We start from the raw sequence: 12,500 nt of genomic DNA on the forward strand, positions 1-12,500 counted from the left end.
TAGGTAAAAAGAGAATAATGTGAGTGGCGAAGGGGGCGCCTCTCCCTTCCTAACGTCCCTGCTATCATATCCCTGCTTCTAATCTCCCTCCTTCTACCTCTCTTCGTCTCTTCCATTCCCTTCTCACCTCCTTTCTTTTCCACCCTCCTCCTCATTTCTTCTTTTTACCTCTTTCATTCTATCCTTCCTATCACCACCTTCCCTCAAATCTTTCCTTCGTCTCTTTCCTTTTCACCTCCTTCCTTCTGGCTCTCTTGACCTTCTCCCTTCCCTCTTTCAGCTCCTTTCTCCTGCTTCTCTTCATCTCTTTCCTTTATCCATCTCTTCCATTCTGTCCCTCCTACATCTTCCTATCCCTTTCACCTTCCTTCTGTCTCTCCTCATCTCCTCCCTATCCCCTTCATCTCGTCCCTTCTGCCCTCGCCCCTGTCTCCTTCCTGTCCCCTTCATCTCACCCCTCTATCCCTTCAATATCTCCTGGCCTCCCCACGCCCCCTCAAACCCCCACACTCAGCCTCCGCCCCTCGGCCATCAGATAACGCGACTGGTCTGTGGTCTGGCTGTGCCGCCGCCGCTGTGAACTGATTGCCGCAGCGCCGCGCCTCCACACCCACTCTAATTAAGGGAATCCAATCCTTTTTGAGATGCGACTCAGTTCGTCTCGAGTGGTCCTAAGACTCTTAAGCACACGGTGTAAATATGCATTGATGTTTTACTGTATTTTTTATATATACTAGTGTGTATCTTTGATGGGCGTATGGTTGTATAAGGTTTACGTAATTTGTTCGTTAATTAGAAGACATATAATTATTCTATAAAAGTTTAGCCACCGTGTTCCTTCTTTTTCAAGGTTTTATGCTCGCCACTTCCTATCTTGTGTAATTAAGTTTATCTATATAGTTTACTCGTTCGATAGCAGACATATGATAAATGTTAAAACTATATATTACTATATATTCATGTCAGACGTTCAAGGATAAATTCAGATCACTCTCACCTGACGTAATTAAATTGCAGCACGTACCGGAGACGCTGCGCCTCTTTGATTCTTTGTAAAGTTTCCTCACTCTCCGCCGACTTCTTTGTGTCAGAATTTCTTGCGCTCGATCATGACATCACGACTTTGCTGACGTGGCTTTGAAGAGAAGAGAATGCTGTCAAGGGAAAATTCCAGCATTCTCAAGAAAAAAGGAGAGAGAGAGATAATAAAAAAAGGATAATAACACGAAAAAGAAACCTTGCACTGATCACGCACACACACACACACACACACACACACACACACACACACACACACACACACACACACACACACACACACACACACACACACACACACACACACACACACACACACACACACACACACACACACACACACACACACACACACACACACACACACACACACACACACTCCCTTAAAAGACCAGGCTGTCCACTGCGTCGTACATTCTAAAAGACTTACAAATAATTACGACACTTTTAAAAGGACAAGGTAGAATTTTACGACCTCGCCCAATTCCTGTCGTAAATCTCGCTAAACTGGCCGACAAAGGAACCAAGCGGCACCCGTGATGGTTAGTTTCGCTATAACGTGGACCTTCCATGTAAACAGAAGCGTTGTATATTGTAATTTCGGATCCCTGTGTGCTGAATGTGAGGCGTTGGTCGATTATTGAAGACTTTTATCTCTCTTCTCTTTATTTATTTATTTATTTATTTATTTATCTTTTATTTATTTATTTTTTTCCTTCTTTTTTAACATTGCTGCAGGATGGGTACTTGTTGTTGCTGTTCCTGGAAGTTCTTGCCGCCCGCTAAACTTTAAGTTCATGTTGACAATAATTTCCTCTTGTTGTTCCTCCTCTTCTTATTTTTTTTTTCTTTTTCTCCATTTCTTCTTCTTCTTCTTCTTCTTCTTCTTCTTCTTCTTCTTCTTCTTCTTCTTCTTCTTCTTCTTCTTCTTCTTCTTCTTCTTCTTCTTCTTCTTCTTCTTCTTCTTCTTCTTCTTCTTCTTCTTCTTCTTCTTCTTCTTCTTCTTCTTCTTCTTCTTCTTCTTCTTCTTCTTCTTCTTCTTCTTCTTCTTCTTCTTCTTCTTCTTCTTCTTCTTCTTCTTCTTCTTCTTCTTCTTCTTCTTCTTCTTCTTCTTCTTCTTCTTCTTCTCTTCCTTTGTGCTCATTTGCGTTCCTTCTGCTCCTCCGCCTCCTTGTTCAAAATAGATCTTACGCTGTCTGTAGTCCTTGATGTTTATTATTAAGTTTACAGCTATTTCTTCGAGCTGCTAATAAAAAACAATAACAACATCAGTAATAACAGCAATGAAAAAAGAATACCGTATTGATAGTTTACTTGGAACGAAACAGTTTTCCACGGTTGAATAGATTTGGAGTCTTTTTTTCTGTGTGTGTGTGTGTGTGTGTGTGTGTGTGTGTGTGTGTGTGTGTGTGTCTAACCCAGGTGGTGGATACATTCCTGTCTAAAGAAAATTATAGAGTATTCACACACACACACAACTCTGAGAACAGGCGCGGCTTAGCTCTGCGTACACGTGAAGGTCGAGTGGGAGAGGGGTAAGAGGGAGAGCAGTCAGAGCAGTCAGAGCACACGTGGGTGAGTGGGCGCGAAGGGAGGCGAGGGGGACCGGCGTGGGGTGGCGAGGGGAGTGAAGGGGAGGCCTCGTCAGGAGCCTCACCCTGACACCTCGGACCGTGTGTGGTTTGTTTACATAATCAGCTGGGATGCCTCGAGGGCCACGTGCGTTTGTTTACGACTGTCGGCTGATGTTCACTGCCTCCCCTTCCCTATACCTTGGCTTATTTATTAATACATTACTTCTTATTGACGTGTGTGTGTGTGTGTGTGTGTGCGTGCGTGTGTGTGTGTGTGTGTGTGTGTGTGTGTGTGTGTGTGTGTGTGTGTGTGTGTGTGTGTGTGTATGTGGTAGGTAGACATATTCAAGGTTATTTTTATTTATTTGCTTATTTATGCATTTATGATCCTATGTTTTTTTTGAAGCGTCCGTCTCCCTGCTTAAGAAAACAGAGATAAGCATGTGGCGGTGTGTGTTTAGCCCAACTTTGCATGCAGGTGTTGGTCTGAGTGATAATTAAAGAACAAGCTAAATGTGCGCTTCTTGATGATGAACGGCACGCTGCGCATTTTTTTTTTTTTCTTTCATATATACGTATTTTTAATCGCTTCCTCTTGCATTTAAAGAGGGAGAGAGAGAGAGAGAGAGAGAGAGAGAGAGAGAGAGAGAGAGAGAGAGAGAGAGAGAGAGTGTGTGTGTGTGTGGGTGTGTGTGTGTGTGTGTGTTTTTCAATACTATTTTCCGTCTGCTAGTCTGTGCTCGTGTATCTCTATAGCATGTGAATTAACTGGTTGTCTTTGTCATGCTTCCCTCTTGAATAGTAAAAACAGGTATTTGTAATTCTTCTCGCGTTGTAATACAGGAAAATATCTCATGCATCAATATCCTGACCTTTCTTTATATTTTATTATTGTTATTATTATTATTATTTTTTTAATAACTGTATGGAACAAAATTCTCACTAATAATTTCTTTGGAATGAATCATATTGAAACTGTGTACGTAGGAAAAGGAGAGGCTTGTGTGGTGTGATGATGTTTGTTTATACTGATGTGTGTTGACGCTTTTATTTGTTGTGGTGTTGTTGTTGACAGTGATTCAAGTGTGTGTGTGTGTGTGTGTGTGTGTGTGTGTGTGTGTGTGTGTGTGTGTGTCGAGTGTTGATTTTAACTGTCACTTTTCATGATGTACGTTATTTTATGTAGCTCTTCCTAGTAGTAGTGCTTACATCGTTGTTGTTGTTGTTGTTGTTGTTGTTGTTGTTGTTGTTGTTGCTGCTGATGTTGTTGACACGTGGACGAGTGGTGAAGGGCAGAGTGGTGTGTTGTGTGGAGGGAAAGGCAGCTGGCGCCACAAGGGGGAGGGGTCGGTGTTTATGGCACAGCTCATGAGCTTCTGTATGCCCATAATACCCCACGCATCCCTCATCGCCTTCTCCTCCTCCTCCTCCTCCTCTTCCCTCAGATAGTTCTCGTTCTCGTTTCTGGTTATGCTAATCCGACTGACCACTCACAAATTCACTCGCTCAGATATTCATGCACTCACTCACTCACCCACTCACTCACTCACTCACTCACTCATGCAATCACTCCTGCACCTATTTGCTTACTCATTCACATATTCATGAACTCACACACAGACTGATTCGTTCACGCAAAAATTTCCTCAACCAGACCTAACTTTTTCTCTCACTCACTCGCATTTATACTCTTTCACTCAACGTAATGTTATTTTAGCCCCCTATTTCAGTCCCTTATTCTAGAAATCTATCTCTTTTCTTCATCCCCTTCCTTCATTCTCATTTCCTTTCTTTCCTTTTTATTTCCTTCCATTTTTTTCTATCTTGTTATCCCCTTACTGAATCTGTTTCTTCTACTCCTTCTCTTCCTCGTCATCTTCTTCCTCATCCTTTCCTCCCACTCACCTTACTCCCTTCTCTTCATTTCTTCTATTATTGTAATGGGAAGGATGTGTAAGAGAAAGGACATTTATCACACCACGGCCACTTTTAAGGCTCGTAATCAGATGCCGCACAGAAGTCAGATTGTGTGTACTCCTCCTCCTCCTCCTCCTCCTCCTCCTCCTCCTCTTCCTCTTCCCTCGGGTCGCTATCAGATCAAAGACACAAAGACAATCTGATAACGTAAGTGTTACCTGACCGCAACCTCTGCTCCCTCCTCCTCCTCTTCCTCCTCCTCCTCCTCCTCCTCCAGTGCCCCCGCAAACGAGAGGGTGTGCAGTGAAGGCCATCGTAAAGGGGATAGGGAGGTAGGTTGAGTTAAGATTTCGTAGCAGGAATACCATAATAAAATAGAAGAAAGCGTAATGGCCATGAAGAATAGGTAGATGAGGAGGAGGAGAAGGAATAATAATAAAAATAATGACAATAATGACAATAATAATAATAAAAATAATAATAATAATAATAATAATAATAATAATAATAATAATAATAAGAAGAAGAAGAAGAAGAAGAAGAAGAAGAAGACAATAAAGGAGTCTGAGTACTGATGGAAAGGAATAGGGAAGTCGTTGAGGAGGCGAAAGAGGAGGAGGAGGAGGAGGACAATATGGATATGAAAATGAGATGAAAAAGAATAGGGAAGTCAAGGAGGAGGAGGAGGAGGAGAAGGTCATGGAGAAGGACGGAAAGGATGTATAGGATTAGGAAGAAGAGGAGGAGGAGGAGGAGGAGGAGGAAGAGGAGGAGGTGCGGTACAGAATTAACAGTGATAATGTCGTGAAGTGTGCGAGGATAAAAACTGGTTTTGCGGTATGTGACTCTTGCTTGAATCTCTCTCTCTCTCTCTCTCTCTCTCTCTCTCTCTCTCTCTCTCTCTCTCTCTCTCCTCTCTCTCTCTCTCTCTCTCTCTCTGGGTCTCTTATCTTTATTACATCCATTCATTATTTTCATCACCGGTGTCTTTCCTTCTTCTTTCCGCTAACGTATTCAGTTATCATCTCTCCTTCATATTGCTTCTCCCTCCCTCTCTCTCTCTCTCTCTCTCTCTCTCTCTCTCTCTCTCTCTCTCTCTCTCTCTCTCTCTCTCTCTCTCTCTCTCTCTCCCTCCCTCCCCCACCCTTCCTCCGTCTTTCATCATCGTCTTTCTCCTCTTCCCTGACCTTCTCCCATCGTCTGTATTTTTATCATGCCCACCCAATCAATGCCCACATATTTAGTCTCTCTCTCTCTCTCTCTCTCTCTCTCTCTCTCTCTCTCTCTCTCTCTCTCTCTCTCTCTCTCTCTCTCTCTCTCTCTCTCTCTCTCTCTCTCTCTCTCTCTCCTGCTTAGTTACACACATCTGTTGTTACCACTCCATCTCCTCCATCTCTTCCTCCACCTCCTCCTCCTCCTTCTCCATCATCTCCCCACCCACAGGCGCCCACACAACCGGCTGTCTCCACCACTCCCACCACCTTCACCTGTATCTCTACCACCACCACCACCACCACCACCATCACCACCACCCACCTAGCTGCACCTACCTTTAAATGCGCGGGAGGTAGCATAACACCTTGGAGGAAACTCGCCTGGTCCTCCTTATAAAGAGAATACAAAACCTTTTACGAGAATCGAATCGCCCTGTAGAGGATTTTAATGCTTTTCTAAGAGAATCCAATGCGCTTTTTACGACGAAATAACTCAACGCGATTGGCATTGACGGAGCCGCGCTATGGGGGATCAAGATTGGCAGGGGAGGGAAGAGGGAAGGCCATGAAGGAAGAGGAGGTGGGGAAGCGGAGGGAGATAGGAAGGGAGTAAGGGGGATATGGACCTTGATTCGGGGAGAGATAAGGGATAGCATGGGCGGCAGTGATCTGATAGCATCGCAACAGACAGACGGACAGAAAGACAAACACCCGTAGACAAGGGTAAGTAGATACAGAGTGATAGAGGCGCGTATATGTTGATGGAAGGCGATGAGCGGTGCATCACAAGACACTCATTCACTCACCGCTGCTCATAAAGGAAGGTGGACGACGAGAAAAAATGTTCAGTTTTATTATTGATGTCACTATTATTACCTGGTATCCATTATTGTTTATTGGTTTCTTCTTATTACTTACTACTACTACTACTACTACTACTACTACTACTACTACTACTACTACTACTACTACTACTACTACTACTACTACTACTACTACTATTACTATTACTACTACTACTACTACTACTACTGCTACTACTACTTATCACAAGCTATTTATTCTCGCTTACTAATACTTATTACTCACTACTAATTATCCACTTCCTACTTAAACACTTATAATGAGAAGTTGACAATTTCTTGACCTGAGTCACCACTACTTGGGCAGGTATGCGGAAAGGCTGACAGACTCCTCACTTTTAAGGCATTATTTAAACACGTACCATTATACAGAAAACTTACTAGTGTCTTTACTTAAATCTTACGTCACACAAGAAAGTAAATAAGTAATGAAGTTAATAATATTTTCCCCTAAAACATAAGTACCTAAAAACAAGCAAATGTTGATTATAGTGCTAATATCTTCACTTGAGTCTAAAACAAGATTGTAAATAATAAATTGATGATATTTTCATTAACCCTTTCACTGCGACACGAAACAATTAGCAGCACCAAGAGCGATGCGTGAAGTCTTTATAAGCATATACAAGAAAGTTAGCGATGAAAGGAGTACGTTTTGCAATTCCTTCCCTGTTCAAAGATTGGATGTGGCTGTAGAACAAGTAAAGATGTCTCAGAGTGATCAGTAATTAGGGAAAGGTGTACCAAGTGGCAGTCAGAAGGTTAACTCATGAGGGAAACATTAAAAGTTTATCATAAATTTAATAACTTCATCACTTCAGTCATTACTTTTGAACCACACACAAAAAAGGTCAATCGTTTGCTCTCTCATCCAGTAATGATAACAGTTTCCACTTACGCAACGAGGCATGAAGGTTACATAATGCAACAACGTAATTTCTGTCATGGCTGAGCGGAGGGAGCGGCAATGAGCGAGCGAGCGCGTGTCAGTCTCATGCCGCGTCTGTTTCCCAATCAATATTTATTCATTCCTTGGGCGGCGAACTTTTGTATTTAATGAAGCGTCTTGTTGATGGCTCGCGGGTACAAGATCCGCCTGCTTGTCTCGTGTGTTGCTGTGTTGCTGTGTTGCTTGTTACCGGCTGCTGTGTGTGTCTTGCTGATTGTCATTGTTGTTTGTTGTGTTGTTGATGTGTCGTGTTGTTCTGTTTGTTTACTTATGTGTTCCTTGTTGCTTGTTGCTGCGAGGGACGAAGATAGGATTGCTGTTTTGTTCCTAAGTTGTAGTACACACACACACACACACTCTCTCTCTCTCTCTCTCTCTCTCTCTCTCTCTCTCTCTCTCTCTCTCTCTCTCTCTCTCTCTCTCTCTCTCTCTCTCTCTCTCTCTCTCTCTCACACACACACACACACACACACACACACACACACACACACACACACACACACACACACACACACACACACACACACACACACACACACACACACACACACACCGCCCAAGGGAAGAAAGAAAAAAAAAGGTGGGCTGTTTAGAGTGATAGAGTGAATCTTGCTGAGTAATTGTATCACGTCCCTTGAGAGAACTGGTTTGGCGATCCTGAGCTATTTAGGATCATGACACCACGCACACACACACACACACACACACACACACACACACACACACACACACACACACACACACACACGGGAGTTAGGCAAAAAGATATCATTCACTCTTGCACTTCACATTTATTATTATTATTATTATTATTATTATTATCATTATTATTACTGAGACTGAACACGTGGTCTAGTCCTTCCTTTCATCAATAGAGGGCGTACGTGCACTTCTTCTCACAGCCTCCCTTCCTTTCCTCCCCCTCCCTCCCAGCCTTCTAAGCAGGAGAGAGAGAGAGAGAGAGAGAGAGAGAGAGAGAGAGAGAGAGAGAGAGAGAGAGAGAGAGAGAGAGAGAGAGAGAGAGAGAGAAGGCCAGGAGTAGGAGGAAAGGAAGGCGTAGTGGCGTGAGTGGAAACAGGTGGAACCGAGAGAGAGAGGAGGTGGATGTTGCAGTAGTGGTGGTGGTTGTGGTGTGGAATGGAAGGTGGAATTGAGAGAGACGGAGGTGGATGATGCAGTAGTGGTGGAGGTGGTGGTGGTGAGGGTAGTGGTGGTGATGACGATGTGGATTGAAAGCAGGACCTGAGATGGAAAAGTGGAAAGGTGGAGTGATGGATGAGTAAAAGTAGTTTTCTGGGTGACAGTTGCGAGAGAGAGAGAGAGAGAGAGAGAGAGAGAGAGAGAGAGAGAGAGAGAGAGAGAGAGAGAGAGAGAGAGAGAGAGATTGTTACGTAGACACGTGGAACTAAGAAGGTGTGGAAGAGGAGCTTTGGGGAGTTTGGTGGGGTGAAGGTTGAAAGAAAGAAGAGGAAGAAGAAGAGGAGGAGGAGGAGGAGGAGGAGGAGGAGGAGGAGGAGGAGGAGGAGGAGGAGGAGGAGGAGGAGGAGGAGGAAAAGGAGAAGGAGGAGTAGGAGGTGAAGATGGAGGTGGGTGGGCAGAAAGGTGAAGCACAGGTGTGTGTGTGGAGTGTTAATGTTTGGGTTTGGCATGTGGGGCAGGTGTGGAGGGGAGAGGCTGGAAGATGTAGTGATGGGGAGGGGGATGGTGGGGTGATGTGTGGGGTCAGTCTTATGTCTTAGCGGGACTTGAGACAGAGAGAGAGAGGGTATGCGATGGGGAGGAAGGTGATGGGGAGAGATAGTAAGAGAGGGAAGGGATGAGGAAAGATGGGATAGAGTGAATGAGAAAGGGATGAGCAATGTTTAGTTGTGTGACTCAAGGGTTGGAATGTGTAGTGATGAGTTGGGATGGGTGAGGGAGTGGCAGGGAAGTGCACTGAGGAAGCCAGCAGGTGGAGGTGGGTGGGAGAGGGAAGGCACGGGAGGTGAGGGAGGCCTGGTACTGGAGTATCCTATCTTCTCGTCACCCTGGAAAGTTTAGTTCAGGTGTGCTTCACGACGACTTGGTGTTTTCTCTGCAGACAGACTCGGCGCCTCTCAAGTTTTCCGCGTGTTACGATAATGTCTTGCTTCATTGTTTTCTCGTCGGGGTGATTGTGTTTGTGCGATCCCGCCTGGAGTGTGTGTGTGTGTGTGTGTGTGTGTGTGTGTGTGTGTGTGTGTGTGTGTGTGTGTGTGTGTGTGTGTGTGTGTGTGTGTGTTTACTTACCTTGCTTGACGTATATGCTTACTTAGATGTAGCATACAGGTTTTTAGATAAGCGTGTGTGTGTGTGTGTGTGTGTGTGTGTGTGTGTGTATCGGGCACGGGCGGGTTGAGTCGAGCGGCGTGGGGCACCAGCAGCGGCGGCGGGTCAGTTGGCAACGCGCAGACGGCAGTGCTGGACGTGTGAAGCCGAGCTCGTCCCGGCAGGCCGCTACGCCCCTCGCATGCTGGGTTTTTCCGGTCGTCACTCACGGCCCCGGTAGAGCCCCACGCTGCTCCGACGTCCTTAGAATTCGTCCTGCACGCTCCTCGTATCTTAGATCGTACCCGAAGTGCCTGCAGGACCCCGGGGGCGTGTCGTGTCTGACGCTAATCCTTCATAATGTAGCATCGTGACCGCGTGCTTCCCTCGGACTCCTTTGGACTCTGAAATTGATGCTGCTGTCACTCTCTTGGCTCGACCTATGAGAGCGACGGACACGGACAAATAAACAGGCGTAAACAAACTTACGTAGACAGAGAAGCAAGCAAGAAAGCAAGCAAGGAAGAAAGAAGACAGGCAAACAGGCAGGCAGGCAGGCAGGCAGGCAGGCAGGCACAGCGGTGTTTGCAGTGCCGTCTGTGTTGTGATGGGTTGTGTTACCACGTGACGGCCACCCAAGTCTCGAGTGCAGGTTGCAGAAGGTCGAGTGCGCGCCGCTTGTCCTTCACCTTCCCAACGTGAGGTGGTGAAGCGTAACACAGCTCCCGACATGATGCTGGCTGCGTATTTTGAGCAGGTGAGCGAGGCAGTGAGTGAGTGAGCGTATTTTAAACAGGTGAGCGAGAGTTAATAAATGAGTAAAGATAATATTTTTGAACGGGAGTGAATGAGGGAGAGAGTGAAAGGGAGGAGGGGGGTTAGTGAGTGAAAGAGCGTGTTTTAACCATATATCTAGTAGGGGGAACAAAAGTGAGCGAGTGAGTGAATGAGTGAGTTGGTGATTAAAAGAGTCTAGGAAGAAGAGAAGGATGAGGTAAATGAATAAATGAAAACAGTTTAAGTAAGGAGAGAGAGGAAGGTAAGGGTTGAGGCAAAGTTCTGTAAATAAGGAAGAAAAGAAAACTTGAAAAGAAAAGTGTTAAGAGAAACATGAGACATTTACGTGATGAGGAGGAGTAGAGGAGAAGGAGGAGGAGGAGGAAAAAAATACTGGTGTGGAGGGAAGGAGGAGGAGAAGGAAGTCTAGAAGTGGTGGAGGTTTTGGTGGTGGTGGTCGTGGTGATGGTGGTGGTGGTGATGGAACCACTTAGACATCACAGCAATCACTATCACCACTATCACCACCACCAGAACTCATCACGCTCACCAGGGCCACGTGGCAGTGTTTATGTCATCAGCTGATTGCAGTAAACATGACGCACTATTCTCGCCCTTCCTTTGCCCACATCTTGTCTCTCCATGTTGCTGTTATTATTTATTGGTATTATTATTGCCATTATTATTATTTTTGTTATTACTATTGTTATTATTATTATTTTTGTTATTATTATTGGTGTTGTTGTTGTTAGTGGTGGTGGTGGTGATGATCTAATTATTATTATTATTATTAATATTATTATTATTATTATTATTATTATTATTATTATTATTACTATTATTGTTAATATTATTATTATTATTATTATTATTATTATTATTATTATTATTATTATTATTATTATTATTATTATTATTACATATCATCATCATCATCATCATTATCACTATCCTCATCGTCATCAGTAGTAGTAATAGTAGTAGTAGTAGTACGTAGTGATGGTGGTGGCCCTTCTTTTCCTCTTCAGTTCCCTCCTCCTCCTCCTCCTCCTCCTCCTCCTCCTCCTCCTCCTCCTCCTCCTCCTCCTCCTCCTCTTCCACTCCAAGGATGCTTGTTGATGCATTAACCTACCCAAGGATTTATTGCGGTGGCTTTTGGGGAGAGAGAGAGAGAGAGAGAGAGAGAGAGAGAGAGAGAGAGAGAGAGAGAGAGAGAGAGAGAGAGAGAGAGAAAAGGGGCAAGAAGGCAGCCTATGTTCCTATTTTGAGTCGTAACAATTCAGCCTTTAAACCGCATTCCTTGCACGGCCGTCTTGACCATAAGAAAAACACCACCACCACCACCACCACCACCACCACAACCACCACGAGTACTTCCACTTGTACGCACCACTAACATTAACACCACCACCACCACCACCACCATCACTACCACCACCACTACTACTACGACTACAACCACTACAACTACAACCACCACCACCACCACCACCACCACCACCAACTGCCACCGCCACCTCTTCCAGTTAGGTTCCCAGTACTTGCTTGCATATATATGAGAGCTTCCGGCCATGACTACCAATTCGGGATCTGTGTAGATGCGCCGCCACCACCACCACCACCACCACCACCATCACCAACACCATATCCAACAACAATCTCACGCTCCCTTCTTCTTTCTCCTGTCCTCACTTCTTCCTCCACCACCACCACCACCACCACCACCACCACCACCACCACCACCATCACCGCCACCTGTCACGCCGCTTGTCGCCCTGCAAGGTGTGCGTGAGACGGGCAGAGGTTCGTGGGCCAATTGCGATTTCCATAATAACACAGCTGGCCTGGACGAGAGAGAGAGAGAGAGAGAGAGAGAGAGAGA

At 45.0% G+C, this 12,500-nt stretch overlaps 1 protein-coding gene across 4 annotated transcripts in view; it reads left to right on the top strand.

The window, feature by feature from the left end:
- Positions 1-12,500, top strand: part of LOC135105037 (tripartite motif-containing protein 3-like) — an 87,094-nt gene that overhangs the window by 28,480 nt on the left and 46,114 nt on the right. The window contains exon 1 of one of the 4 annotated variants that reach the window (XM_064012936.1): positions 9,951-10,598. The exons of the other annotated variants lie outside the window; for them this stretch is intronic. Coding sequence (XP_063869006.1) covers positions 10,572-10,598 — 27 coding nt within the window. The 5' untranslated portion in view covers positions 9,951-10,571. Of the gene's footprint in view, positions 1-9,950; positions 10,599-12,500 lie in introns of those variants that run through there. 4 annotated transcript variants of the gene reach the window in all.

The sequence above is a fragment of the Scylla paramamosain genome, chromosome 11 (assembly GCF_035594125.1).
Source record: "Scylla paramamosain isolate STU-SP2022 chromosome 11, ASM3559412v1, whole genome shotgun sequence".
Lineage (NCBI taxonomy): Eukaryota > Metazoa > Arthropoda > Malacostraca > Decapoda > Portunidae > Scylla > Scylla paramamosain.